The sequence below is a fragment of the Pseudopodoces humilis genome, chromosome 20 (genome assembly GCF_049639895.1).
Source record: "Pseudopodoces humilis isolate 2021_Gansu_Grassland_sample_001 chromosome 20, ASM4963989v1, whole genome shotgun sequence".
Classification (NCBI taxonomy): domain Eukaryota; kingdom Metazoa; phylum Chordata; class Aves; order Passeriformes; family Paridae; genus Pseudopodoces; species Pseudopodoces humilis.
The window spans coordinates 9,958,434-9,972,517 of NC_142219.1; the positions used below are offsets into that span (position 1 = coordinate 9,958,434).

At 55.8% G+C, this 14,084-nt stretch overlaps 1 protein-coding gene across 2 annotated transcripts; it reads left to right on the forward strand.

Moving 5' to 3' along the window:
• Positions 1 to 238: 238 nt before the first annotated feature.
• On the forward strand, positions 239 to 3,868 carry HSPB8 (heat shock protein family B (small) member 8). Of its 2 annotated transcripts, XM_005524414.3 has the most exons (4): positions 239 to 347; positions 440 to 1,109; positions 2,132 to 2,195; positions 3,093 to 3,868. In XM_005524414.3, exons 2-4 carry the CDS (start codon positions 731 to 733, stop codon positions 3,253 to 3,255), a joined length of 606 nt encoding a protein of 201 aa, XP_005524471.1. In that variant the 5' UTR covers positions 239 to 347; positions 440 to 730; the 3' UTR covers positions 3,256 to 3,868. The 2 variants fall into 2 exon arrangements, with proteins under 2 accessions (XP_005524471.1, XP_087921343.1); XM_088065217.1 differs by having other exon boundaries at positions 260 to 1,109.
• The last annotated feature ends 10,216 nt before the right edge of the window (positions 3,869 to 14,084 follow it).

A 14,084-nucleotide genomic window follows, 5' to 3' on the forward strand; every position in this document is an offset into this window, starting at 1 on the left:
AGCTTGGGGGCTATTTTGGGCGGGCAGAGCAGCAGGAGGGGGCGGCAGGGGCTGGGGCAGCTGCCGAAGCGCCGTGGCCCCGTGGCAGCCGGGATCCTCGGGCCAGCGGGAGAGGTCAGCTGCCACTGCCCAAATTCTCCACGGCTGTTTCATCCTCTCCAAAATACTCGGCTGACAGGGCAGGACTTGCAAAACACACACCCCCCTCCTCCGAAATCCATATAAATAGTACTCGCCCAGCGGCTGGAAGGTTAGAGAAGTTTCTGGGCTCCAGGCTCAGGCATTTATTGCAGCTCTCACCCAGGAGCAGCAGAGAAAGTTGCACATAAAGTGCTGGGGAGTGAGAAGTGAGAGAGAAGCTTTTTAATCTCAGGATATTTGGGTTTTATTATTTTTTTTTTCTCTCTCCTGACAAGAAGTTTTATTTTCCTCTCCCCAGTCCTGGGATCACAGCCAGACAGGAAGCGTTTTCTCGCGGCCAGAGAGCTCCCTCCGTCCTTCCTGCGCTGCTCCAGCTCCCGGTGATTCAGCCAGAATTGATTTTCTCATCGTCCTTCACCTGGTGCCGGGAAGGAGGGGCCGTCCCCGCGCACCCACGTCCCACCCGGGGTGGATGCGTCTCCTCCGGGACAGGCTCCCGGGGGAAGTTTGCAGCCAGGAGCAGCCACACAGAGGCTGAGGCTCCGTCGGAGAGCCCCGGGGACACGCTCAGACCCCTCGGCAGGCAGCCATGGCCGATAGCCAGATGCCCTTCTCCTGCCATTATCCCGGCCGGCGCAGCCTCCGCGACCCTTTCCGGGAGCCCGGCCTGACCTCGCGCCTGCTGGACGATGACTTCGGCTTGTCGCCCTTCCCCGGGGACCTGACGGCGGACTGGCCCGACTGGGCTCGGCCCCGGCTCACCACCACCTGGCCGGGCCCCCTGCGCGCCGGCCTCGGCCGCAGCCCGCCCATGGCCCCCGCCTACGGCGCCCACTTCGGGGGGTACCCCGAGAGCCGCAGCCCCGCGCCCTTCCCCCGCGAACCCTGGAAGGTGTGTGTCAACGTGCACAGCTTCAAACCCGAGGAGCTGACGGTCAAAACCAAGGATGGCTACGTCGAGGTGTCAGGTGAGAGCCAAGGCACCGGGGAGGCGACGCTGCCAGCTCAAGGAACTGCTGCAAAATGCCAAAACCGCCTTTATTTTAAAGCGGCGGCAGCAGCCCCGTGCTTGGGAGCGAGGGAGGGCTGCAGCAGGGCTTTGGGGCATCTCCAGAGGCAGTTCGGGTGTCACGGGGGGATCTGGCTCGCAAGCCGCGGTGGTTTGCTGCCAAAAGGAGAAAGGACACGTGTCCTTTGGGGTAAATGTCCCTGCTTTCTGCCCTGGCTGGCGGCACCCTGCAGCGAGCGGCCAAGAGGGGCCCCAGCTCTGCTCGGTTAATTATAGCCAGGGTGAGGTCGGCACGGAGGGAGATTCCCTTTAAAGGGGCCGAGGGAGAGGCTGGGAAGAAGGGAGCAGCTGCTCACAGCCCCCAGCCCAGCCCGGCTCTGAGTCGGCTCGAAACAGGTCCCCGAAAAGTCAATTAATGGAGGGAACAGTGGGTGTGGGGTCCAGCACTTTTGGGGTGCCCGCGACTGCTCTCAGTGTCCCATCAGCCTGGCACTGACATTCCCCATTTTCCCTGGGTCCTCTGGGCTTGGATCACCAGGGAAGGCTCTGGGTGTTTATCTGGAGCTCTCTGCAGCACAGGGGGAAAGCCACGGGCCACGGAGCTCCAGGCAACCTCTGGCTGATACTCCAGGTACAGGGACCCGCAGCCTCACAGAGTGGTGGAAAGGAGCCCATCCTGGGGAGTGGGGCCAAGGGAGATGCTGCCACCTACAAAGGTTTTATTATTTGTTTATTTTCTTAAGCCACAGCTCTTGACAGCCTGTGAGACCCCAGTTTTTCACTGGAAATGTGGCTGTGCTGTGTCTAGCATCTCCTTCCCCACATGCAACGGCTTCCTGAGCCCACCCCAGAGGAAGAGTTTGCAGTGGGGCAGGCAAACAGCTGCTCGGAAAACTTTCCTGTTGGGTTTAGTTGTTGTTTGTTGGAGAAAAAATAATCTCCTGGTAAAGTGCTGATGTGGGGCGTTTGCTTTCCCTGCAGGCAAACACGAGGAGCAGCAGGTGGAAGGAGGGATCGTCTCCAAGAACTTCACCAAGAAAATCCAGTAGGTGCCGGTCGGCCCGGCCGAGCTTTGCCAGTCCCCGCGCCCCAGCTCTCACACGCAGGGATTGTTTTCCACCCCAAAATCTGCCCTTCTGCAGCCTGGCTGAGCCGGGCCGCAGAGTGATTTCTCAAGGGAAGGAAAGGAGGAGGAGGCCTTTTTTGAGGCGCTCCGTCAGTCTCCTGCCCGCCCGGGGCTGTGTTTGGGGGCGCGGGGGGCAGGAGGGGCGCGGGGAGGAGGCGGCCCCGGGGAGCAGCCGGGCACTGCTGGCACCGACCCCGGAGCGCATCCCTGCGTGTCCCCGCATCTCGGTGATGTCAGTGAGATCGCTATCGCCCTGACTCACCCGTGCCTCGCTTTGGCAACAACAACCGCAAAGGCGAGCCCAGAGGCCGGCGAGCCCCGACCGATGTGGGGGGCAGATCCCACCCGCGGGGCTCGCACGGTTAACAGGGAAAAGCATCAAAGCCCAGGGCATGGGAAGGGTTTCCTCGGCTGGCAGCGGCTCAGCTTCGCTTCTCTGCCCCGAAGGAGCCCTGTGCATCCCGAACTCCCACGGGAAAGCTGGGGCGAGCACCGCGCTCGGGCTCCTTTTACGGGCAAGGCTGGCGGCTGCCCTGGGCTGCGGCACGGCCGGGATTTACTCGCGCTCCGCAGCAGCGGCGCTGACATCCCGTCAAACACATCTGCCGGGGAGATTAAACAGAGCTCCCACGGGGCCAGGCCGGCCAGGAGCCCGCTCTAAATATCCCCCGCACATTCCCGGGCGCTCCAGTAATACCAGAGGCTTTGCCGGGGCTGCTGCCTCGGCAGCGCTGCTTTCCCCACGTGCTGGGTGTCCAAGGCTCAGGATCCACCGGGGATGCGGCATCCTAACCCATCTTTCCTGCCCCCCTGCAGGCTGCCCTACGAGGTGGATCCCATCACGGTGTTCGCCTCCTTGTCCCCGGAGGGGCTGCTGATCATCGAGGCGCCCCAGATCCCCCCCTACCAGCAGTACGGCGAGGGCAGCGGCGGCAGCAGCGAGATCCCCGTCGAGAGCCAGGAGGCCACCTGCACCTGAGCAGCCACCGCGGCCCTCCCGCGCCCCGGCACCCCCGTCCCTTGTCCCCTTCCCCTGCTCCCCGGTCCCTGCGGCGCGGCGTCCTGACAGCCTCCGGCACGGGTGACGGGTGCCGCTCGCAGGGATGGCAGCACCCGCCACCCCAGCGGGAGCCGGGGCACACACCGGGTGCCAGGCCACCGTCCCTGAGGGCTCCCAGCGGCCTGAGCTGCCCGTAGAGATTTAGTGCCCACGGGGCCAAGCAGAAAGGATGTTCCTCCTTATGGTTATTGTTTGTTCCGAGTCGCTCGGATGGGATATTTATAACAGTAGCAAAAAGGGGCCTGTTTTGTTTCTTTAAAATTGACACGGAAACCTGTAGATCTGTGTCTTTTCCTCCTCCATGAGTTGTTTTTGTGGTTTTTTTTTTAAACTACATCTCTGCGAAGGACACGCGTCCGGCGCGCGGAGCTTGATGGCGTGGCCTCCATCCTGAAAAACGGTCTGCGTGCTTTGAACGTTGGTTTGGGGTTTTGGTGGTGCTTTTTGTTTGTTTTTTTTTTTCCTTATTTCCAAAGAGAATTTGTGCTTTTACTTGTCAGACCTGAGGAATAAAACCCAGTTGATGTTCTTAGCCTCCGCTTGTCTCGGCTCAGCCGGTGGGGTGGGCGGAAGGCTGCGGGAGGGTGGTGGGGAGGAGGGGAATGTCACCATGTGTCACCTCCCAGCTTGGCACAGGTCATCCCCATGAAGCCAAGGACAAGAGGGATGTGTGGGGGTGCCTGCACTGATGGGGGAATTCCAAATCCCAGCTACCACTGTGCTGGGGAGGCATGGAGCCTGGCAAGGACCGTGGGCTCATCCCGTCCTTAGCCCCTCAGGGGCTTGGAATTCCTGCTTGGGGATGCTAAACCAGGCTGTGAGCTGGGAAAGTTTGGTTTGTCCCATCCCCATTTCCATCTCTCCATGCCAGCTCCACAGGGAAACTCTTCCCAGTGGAATGGCAAAAGGTTTTGGCTGGGTTTGAGTTGATGGGAATGCCTTCAAGGAATGGCCTTGAAGGCATTCCCAGGGGCAAAGCACTGCTGGTATCCCACTGCAGCGCCTGGGGCTAGCAAAGCCGAGCTCTCCATGGGCTGGTAGGAAATTTTCCATCGATCTGTGAAGCACCTGGGCCAGGCACCCAGTTTTCCATGTCACCAGCACCTCAGAGTTAAAAATACAGCTCCACGTGTCCCACTCTGGCCCATTTGGGATGTGGTTACCAACAACACCCACCACGTGCTGTAAGCCCTGGCCCAGCACCCGCCTGCCACGAAGGCACCCACATTCCAGGTCATGGAGGGGAACCTGGGCACCCTCACCCAGTTTTGTGGATCATATTTAACTTCCAGCAGTTGTCCCAGAGCTGGGACCCCCCCGATGGTGCAGCCCCGAGCTCAGCCACTCCGGTTCTGCCAGGCACGGCTGTGAGCACAGCGATTTTTATGAATAAAATATAATCCTCGAAATGCGATACCGGCACCGGCATGGAACGCCAAAAAGTCACGAGTCACAGCTCCAGCCCTGTGTCCTTGTGCCACTTGGAGCCGTCAGGCCCTGTGGGTGACACCTCTCCAGCACAAATTGTCCTTCCTCTTCCTCACCCCTTCAAAGAGTTATTTCGATCAGACTTTTGGAAAAAATGTCCCCAGGCCCAGCCTCAGTTTTTTCCCCTTTCACAGGAGGACCCCAGGGGCTCCTGGGGACACGCTCAGGCCCAGCACCCCGGCTGGATGTCCCCCAGTGGACCCCTGGCCTTGCACCCACATCTGGCACAGGATGGTTCCCCGAGCAGGGCTGCAGGTGCAGGGGACCAGCTGTGACTCCAAAGGGAGCTGCCAGGGGGGAATGAGCCGCTGCTGAGCCACTCTCCCATCCTGGGCTATTTGGGGAGGGCCCCAGGCTGGTGCAACACCAGAGCTGGGACAAAGGGAGCTCCAGGCTGAGCTGTGGGGCTGCTGCGCTGGCACAACAGCTGCAGCTCTTGTTCCTGCTGATCCAGCAGTTTGGGGTGAGTTTTGTTTTTCTTTAATAGCTTTTTGCTTTATTTGGTTCTGCTTTCTGATGAATTCCTTAATAGTGTCTTATAAAAGCTGTTGTAAGGTGCATTAGCAATAATTTTCTAATGGCTGGGGTTGGCATTGGCAATTAGCACTAAGGACCTCTTCCATGGGCAGCGTGCTTGGACCTGTGCAGACAGCAGCTTCCCAAGCTCTTGGATGGTCTGGATTCATCACATCCTAATGAATTAATTGTAACTGGAGATCCAGAGGCTCTTTTCAAGTATGATCTGATTATCCCTGCAAAGGAGGTTTTAAACAAGTAATCCCAACTGGTGATTCTGCAAGCACAAAAATCAGTTTGGAAACACTGGGGCACTTCTGCACCAGCCTCTCCCCCGTGTGTGAGGAGAGGGGCTGGGGTCTGTGCATTTCTGGGGTTCCAGGGTGAGCAGAGCTGGGGCTGGTGGGGACTGGGAGCAGTTTGCTCACCCTCCCTCGTGTGTGAGGTGGTGCTTTGGAGCCTCCAGCCCAGAACACAGAGCAGTGGGCACCCTGCAGTGACAGCACAGGGTTTGGAGCAGTCACAGCCAGGTGCTGTCAGAACATGTTATGGTTAATACCAGCTCTAAGGGACAGAGCTGGTGAAGGCTGGGACTGAGGGCAGCATCCTCCGGTGGGGAGCGGTGGGCATCCTGTGGGTCTGACCCTGGGGCTGACTGAGGGAGCCCAGGAGGGACTGAGATCCTGGCTGTGCATTTTGGGACCTCTCTCACACAAGGGAAAAAGGGCAGGATTGTGTTTTATCAGCAATTCACACTGCACAGGGCACCCCAGCCACTGCAGCACTCCTCTGCCAGCCCTGTCCCGATCATTCCAGGAGGACAGTGCTCCCTTTTCTTCTCCTGGAGCAGCATTAGACTTGCCAATATCCACATCATGCAAGACCAAATGATTTTCACTGCTGAAAGAGACAGAGGAACCCTCCTAATCTGGCCTTTCACATACTGCTCTTGGAGCAACACTGATGCTGCCTACGCAACATCCTGGATGAGGAGGACTCAGGTGCTTGGAAGAGTTTTTTCCTCTCTCTCTCTAAGAAGCCAGTTCTGATCAAATACACAACCACATCTGAGAGAGCTGGTGGGATTAAGTAGCTGGATGCTAGTCAATTTGTAATTGGCACTGATGGGGCAAGAGAAGGGAGTGTGCCTGTTCCAGCAGAGGGATTCTGGGGCTGAGGTGGAAATCCAGCAGTTCCTGATGCATCTCAGGACCATGAGCTCGCAAACTCACCTCTGAGTCCCAGCAAAGCTCTCCTGGGCAGCTGCAGAGAAATGTGGTTGATCCATGCAGCATTTTTGTTTTGGGAAAAAAACAACTGGTGATCCCTCCTGCAGCACAAGAGGGTGATTCCCTGTGCAGCCAACACAGAGCAGGAATGGGCTGATGGGCAGGATGAGATAAGGGGCTACATCATGGGAAACTGGCCTTGGAGGACCTGCTGCTCCAACTGGCTGCTGTGAGGGGCTGAAGGACGTGGGGAGATAAGGATAAGGTCACCCAAGCCGTGGGACAGCTCTCCAGGCAGCTCAGTGGCAGGAGGCTCAGTAAAGCTCCTGGCTGTGTCCTGCTGTCTGTCCCAAGCTGCCCAGGAAGCTGTGGAGCACCTCCTGCTCCCTGCAAAGCAGGGACATGGGGTAGCGGGACCAAGGGGTTCCGAGTCCCATTCACATCCCACCGGGGCTGGGATGGGGAGCATGCGGCTCCCAGCAGGGCACCAGCTCCCAGCCTGTCCCAGAGGATTTATTTTCCTAAAATGGAAGCAAAAGCTGAATTGATTTATTTTGGTTGGCAGCATGTGGAGCTGGGTAAATAATCCACAAGAAGCTCCAGAGCTGTCCAGATCCACCAGGCACCTCCAGGGACCTGGTCTCTTCTCCTAGAAGAACGGGGTTCATCTATCTAATTTTCCAAGTGCCCAGCCCCTGTGGCAGAGCAGGTGGTGGCTGTCACAGCAGCTCCCAGAGCTGTGTCCATCCCTGCTCTGGGGAGCACCACTCATGTGCCCATGGACTGGGACACCCTTTCTCACCCTGCAGGGATGCCCTTGATGTCTCTGGTTGCTCCCTGTTGGATCCCACTATTGGATCATGCCTGGGGTGCCCACAGAGGCCCCTTTGTTGTTTCATGGGGTTGTTTGTGCTTTCCAGCCCCCCTGGGAGCCTCCTGCACATGCAGGAGCTCAGCCTGACTTCCTCCAGCATCCTCCTCCTCAGTCCCTGGGGCTGCAGAGCTCCCCTGGCCCCCCCAGGAAACGTGCAGCTCTCCAGGCTCTCTCTTGGCAGCTGTTCCCATTCCTGCAGTGACTCCAGCTGGGTTTGCACAGGGGATTTGGTGTAACATTTCTAGGTGGTTTTCCTTCCCAGAACCCTCCAGAGCATCCCTGGCTCCCCAGGGATTTCTCACTATTTCTCACACAAATCTCAGCTGCTTCAGTACAAGCCAGTCCCTTTTCCCTGAGAAAATATCCTGTAACCACCCAGGTGTTTCTCTGCTTTAGCTGAAGCCATTTGGGGGTTTTCACGTTTCTCTCTGGGAGTTTCTCTTCCTTTGGAGGTTGCTTTCATGAAGTTTTTGTCATCCTTGCAAAGTGAATCTCATCTGCTTTATTTTGGATGTCTCCAAAGGGAACACTTTCCCACCTGATGGCCGTGGGGACAGAGAAGCAAAAGCTTCCCTCTTTTTCTAATGGAAGAACCCAATGTCACAGAAATAACCCACCTGGCTGACCAGAGGGCTTTTCTCTCCCTTCCAAAATGGCCATGAAATGACCCAGCCACCCCTGGGAGCAGACCAAGAAGTTCCTGCAGCTTCACCCATCCCAGCAGAGGGAAGGGGAGGAGATCTCTGTGGGTAAAGCGGATGATGGCATCGTGTTCTGGGTGCTTCTGCTTGTGTCCCCCACCAGGAGGGGACTGGGTGGGCTCTGAGGCCCTGTGATCCCCCCCAGCAGCACAAACCCTCCTGGGTGGGCAGTGTGGGTGACCCTGGTGTGCAGCATCCCTGACCTATCTGTGGAATTGCAGCTGTCCCTGGGCAGCAGCACCTTCCAGGCCCAAATTCCCTGCTCGAAAGCTGCAGCTGCATGAAGGAGAGTTTTCTCCTATTTGTTTTCTTTTGTCAGTCTTTAAACCCAGTTGCAAACGCTGTTGATAATTAAGGGCTCTCCTGCCGTTTGGGTGAAGTGCTGAAGTGCAGCCTCCTGCTCCCAGCCAGATGCTTCCAAGCAAACCCATCCTGGAGGAAAGGAAAATTTCTGCCTAATTTTGATTCTTTCATACTCCAACAAAAACCTCCCTATCCGAGGCAACCTTGGAAACCTCTCCTTATTAAAAGACCTCCTTGAAATGCATTGTAGCAGCCAAGGAGGGTGGTTATGAAGCACAAAAAGCCTGCAGAAGAGCTCATTAAAACAATAAATTACAACTAATTAGAATAAATCAAGCTAAATCATCTCCAGTGGGAAGGTAAAATGAGGTGTGAGTGAGTGGTTTTAATAAGGATGGTGCTAATCCCCAGCTCCCCTTTAAAATGATGGTGAGTCCTGCTGCAGCAATGATCTGCTGCTGGGGCCAGGGTGGAAAACAGACATGGACAAAGAGGAAAGTGGAGCTGATGGCATTTTGAATTGTGTGCCAGCCTGAGCTGCCTGTCCCTAATTGCAGTGGGTTTGGGGGTAGCACAGCACCCACAGCGGCTCACAGAGGTCAAGGCGTTGGGTTTGCTCACTCGGGGTTTTATTTCTGTTTCATTTGAGATGCACAAAGTGGCTGTGGGGTTTTGCTCCTCTCATATCACTTCATCACCACAGCCACAGCAAAATGACTACTCTGCATAATTAGCAGTGAGATCATCGCAGCCGCCTTGGCTCCGAATCGTTTCTCCTCGGTCTCCAAAGAGCTGCTCAAAACAAGGGAGAGGAGGGAGCTGTGGGTGGAGGCAGTGGGATGAGTGCCCTGCCAGGGTCGGGCTGGATGGCTCTGAAGCCTGGTGGAAGGTGTTCTGCCCATGGAATGAGCAGGCCCTTTCCCGTCCAAACCATTCTGTGGTCATTGACCAGAAGGTCTTGGAGCTGCCAAAGCAAAAGGTTGATGCTGGAGAGAGTGAAGTGCTGCTGAAAGGGGTTTCAGCTCTGGGGAACACAGAGCCCCGAGCCAGCAGGGCACTGGTGCAGCAGTGAGGCTGCAGGGACAGCACAGCTCGAGCCTTCCCTGGCTGCCACCTCCCCCCAAGGGATGAGCACTGCTGCCAGTGCTGGAGAAATGTATTGGTTTCATTAAGCTTAAATGATTAGCTCCAGGCCTTGATAATGATACTTAATGGGTCTAATATTTTTTTGGCGATTATGCTGTTGTATACAGCGTGTATATCATTAATAACCTTCTTTAAACCTCCTTGCTTTCACTGTCACTAATGATGTTCGAGCCCTTCCTATGCCTAAACCCAATTAGCTGCCAAGAAAGAGGCTTTGTTCCGTGGAGGATGCCTGGCTGTGCTGGGAGGCAGATGCTGATGGTTTGTGCAGGAGGGTGTTTGGATTTGGTGGCAGGAGCCACGGGCTGGACCCTGCAGGGGCTCAGGGCAGCCCTGGTGTGTGCAGCAGTGGTGGAAAGCCTTGGGACAGCTCTGCTCTGCTCAAAACCCCTTTCCCAATCCCATCCAAAGCTCTGCAGTGGGGTTAACACCAGTCAGGGTCTCTCCACATCCTGGGTTTTGTCACCTCTTGGTTTCTGTAGGTGATGTCAAACACTCCTCACCCTTTTCCTCAGATGCACCGAGGGCTCTGTTTTCTGGGGGAAGACATGTCCTAAATGCAGGACACGTTATTCCTCTGTGGTCCCATGCTGGGTGCAGCCAGGTGGAAGAAGGAATATCACCACTGTGTCCACATTCTCCCTGAACCTTTCCTGGGAGGAGGAACCAGGCTTGGCTGCTTCTCTGCTCCTTCTCACCCGAGCCTCCTTCCCATCCTCCTGCGAGTTGATTAATCCATTAGGATTAACCTCTCTTTAACTCCTTGATTAGCTGCATTTTAAAACTCCATTTGTTTTCCTTTTTACATCAAGCTGGAGCCAAAAAAAGAGGGCAATTTGCAGCAATAGTGATTTAATGCAATTTCTGAAAATCAGGGTGAACGTTGGGAAGGCGTGCTCTGCATTTCAACTCCTTCCAGCGAGCTGCAAGGGGCTCCATCCTTGCTGGAGGCAGATTTGGGAGGAACACCACAGAAACAGCATCCACCTGAGTCCCCAGAGCTGGTTTCTGATGGCACTGGGGCAAACCTGAAAGATGCATCCTGGTTTCAAGATGTTGTTGGGGAAACTGAGACTCTTGTGATGTGATGTGGGCTTTTTGGTCCCACAGGGACGACCCATTTCTCCATGGGAAATGTCCCTGATTTCCTGAGCTGTGCATGGCAGAAACTGCTGAAGACAGAGCTTCTTGCTCTCAGATGAGACAGGATCATGGATTAGATCCATCCAGGTTTGATATGCCAGGTTTAGACCTGGTCCTGGGTTTACCAAACCCAAGTTTAGTCCGTGCCTGAGGTGAGCTACCAGACCCCTCCAAAATCTGGGGGTTTTTGATGACAAAACCTTTGCTTGTCTGTGGCAGGGGTTTGGCTCAGTGTCAGCTCCACCTTTTCTCATGGGACCCTTCTTTGCCATGCAAGAGCCACGTGGGAAAAATCACTAATATCTTCAAAAATAAGCAAACCCTCTGAATCTAGACCAAAATCTCTACCGTTCTCTAATGCCTGTCTGTTCCTTCCCAGTGTGTCCCAGTGGGAGAGAGTGACTGCTCCATCCTGGGACCGTCCTGTTGCTGAGGCTGGAGCTGTGGGGCACAGGCAGCAGTGGGGGTGTGTGGGGGTGAGCAGTGCTGTGGTAGTTCCATGGTTCTTTGGGGCTCTTTGGACCCCCTGTCCTGGTGTCACCCCAGCTCGGAGCCCTGTGGCTTCTCCCCGTGCAGGAGGAGTGGGCAGTCACCCCCTGGCCCATCTCTGCCAGGCACAGCTCATCCCCTGGGCTGACTGAGTAACTCCAGAGTCACTCCTGCTGTGTTTATGTCATTATTAAGCTCTAAAGTGACTGACACCAAGCACCCCTGGCCTGTGTTAACCCTTGGATTCATTCCTGGGGCATTTCCTCTGGCTGTGAATCAGTGTTTGAGTTTGGCTGGTAGGGCTGAGGCTCAGGGAGCTCAGCAAAGCCAAGGCTGAGAGCTGAGGCCTGGGGTGTCTTTCTCACCTGGCCGAGGGCTGGGAGTCTCCCCTGGGAGTGCTGGGGTGCTGAAGAAAAATGCCTTCCCTCTCCTGTGGAGCTGCATTTTTGGGGCTGTCTGCACAGGGCAGCTCTCCCTGCAGTTGTTTGGGGCACCAAGGAAAGGCTGAGAGCAGCAGGGACATCACTGAAGCCTTTCTCCTCTTCCAGACTCCCCACTTGCAGGATGTTTATCAGGACCTTTGATAGGTTTTGGAGCAGTTCAACATGTTTCTAAGCTATTTTGAGGTGCATGAGTGGGAAATACACATCATGAACACGTGTGCCACCGCCTGCAGCTCCAAGTGTTCAGGCGAGATCTGCAAGGGAAACTTCTTCCCAGTACTGAAGCAAAACAAGGCAAATCCAAGCAGAAATTGGTACAAAACCAAGCAGAGAGCTTTGCCTTGTAGGACTGCAGCTCCCAAAGCTGGGCCCCCCTGCACGGGTGGTGTTGGAACAGGGAAATTCTCTCAGGAGCTGTCTGGGAGCTGTCAAAATATATCATAGCTGCTGTTGAGGTTTAAAAAGCTTCACACTGATGTGCAATTTAGAGGAAGCATCTTGCATTTCCATAGATGTACAACAAGATTTTCTGAAATTGCAGTGATATGAGAAAAAGTCTTTTAAAGTGGCACCCAGATGGCGGGAGGAAATTGTGCTGTTTGAATTCTCTTCAGATAAATCGAAGCTAAAGGGATGTTAAACATTTTATAGGTTTTTTCCCTCCCCCCACTTCCACCACCTGCTACTAAAATGACATAAGAGGAGCAAGCAAACAGTGAGATCCTTACAGCATCCTGTGGCTTCATCTGACGGCATTTAACACCCAGAGACTCCAAGCCAGGTCAGGTCAGGGCTCCCCCACACCCTCTCCCTGGGAAGGTGCCTTTTGGGACAGGAATTTCTGGAGGGGTTGCCCAAACCCATTTCTACCAAAGCAGCCATTAGGCAAACCTCGGGTGTCAGGGGTTGCAGTGTGAGTGCAGTGCCATGTCTGGAGCTGTGTTTCTCCTTGGAAAGCCACCTCCTGCAGGATGCAGAGACCCTCAAATGCCCGAATGGAACATTTGGCTATAAATCTTAATTCCAGCCATGCCCAGGGCTGCTCTGCCTTCGGGACAGGCTCTCTGTGCCTCTTCGAGGTGAGGTTTCGGAGCCTCCCCAGCAGCAGGCATTTCCCTCGCAGGTGCTTTTTGTTTTCCTGCTCCTTGGCATTCACAGGCGAGCAGCATTTTCACTCCTGAGCTAAATATGTCACTTTGTCTCTAGCGGCTGCCAGGCTTTAAAGCGCTGGCACCTCTCGAAAGCACCCGAGGACAAATGCCAGTGATTACACAGCGGCCTTCCTCAAGGAGGAAGGGCTTTGCTGCTCCTTGTTTTTGTTTGGAAAGTAAAACGAGCCTGTTTACCTGGCTGTTTACTTGAGCTGGGTGAGTCACGGCCCTGGCAAGGCGTGCGGGCTGGTTTGTCCCCTCGGACGGGTCCCACTTCCCGGGGATGGGCTCAGGGGACACGGTGAGCAATAGCAGCAAACATCCCAGCCCCGGTTGTGTTCCCTCGGGGGAATGCGCTGGGGATGACAGGGAAGCCTTTTTCTTGTCCATCCCTGTCCATCCCCATCCATCCCCATCCATCCCCATCCATCCCCATCCATCCCCATCCATCCCTGTCCATCCCCATCCATGCCTGTCCATCCCTGTCCATCCCCATCCATCCCCATCCATCCCTGTCCATCCCTGCCTGAGCTGGTGGGCACCAGTGGCGTGGGAAGCCGCAGGGATGGGCAGCACCTGCAGCCACAGCTGGGTCAGAAGCTGCTGCTCCGAGCCCCATCCCCGTTCCCCCGGGGCAGCTGCGCCTCCAGCCCGTCCCTGGGTGAGCTGTTTTTACACACTCCTTTTAAAATTCTTTCCAGAGTTGACGGATTCATCACAGATGGGTCCATCAGCAGGCGGGGTGATGCTCCCCACGGGAGGTGAGGTGGTTTTGTGCTTAATACCTAATGGAGGTCACTGCCAGGACATGTGGTTGTGTCTTTAGAGCGCTTCCCAGCTGGGATCTGGCTTAGATTTTGGGAAAAGAGACCCTGGGCAAGATCCCAGCAGCTTTTTCAAAGGGCTGAGCCTGCAAGGAGCACCTGCTCATCACCAGCATGGGCTTCCCGACTCCCAGCAGAGCAGCAGAAACCACGGGGGCCGGGACTGGGTATTTTTAAACCCCCTTGGCCGGGCAGGCTCTGCCGGAGCGCTGCCTTTTCCTGTTATCTCTTCCTGCAATTCCGGAGTGATTTGGAGGCAGCAGTCCCACGGCTCAGCTCCCGCAGCTGAGGGGTGTGCAGCTCACAGCCACGCTGCTGCCAGGACACAGCGCTGCCTCGCTTATCACAGCGTGGGATGCTCAGCAAATATCCCAATCCTGCCTCCAAATTGCTCCCAACACCAGGTTATTTTGGAGAGGTGCTATCTATTATACCCACAAA

Excerpts from the sequence above, each read along its gene's own strand:
- HSPB8 (XM_005524414.3), top strand. The coding sequence starts at position 731 with ATGGCCGATAGCCAGATGCCCTTCTCCTGCCATTATCCCGGCCGGCGC. Across the intron at positions 1,110-2,131 it reads TGGCTACGTCGAGGTGTCAG|GCAAACACGAGGAGCAGCAG; the intron begins GTGAGAGCCAAG and ends CTTTCCCTGCAG. Across the intron at positions 2,196-3,092 it reads AACTTCACCAAGAAAATCCA|GCTGCCCTACGAGGTGGATC; the intron begins GTAGGTGCCGGT and ends GCCCCCCTGCAG.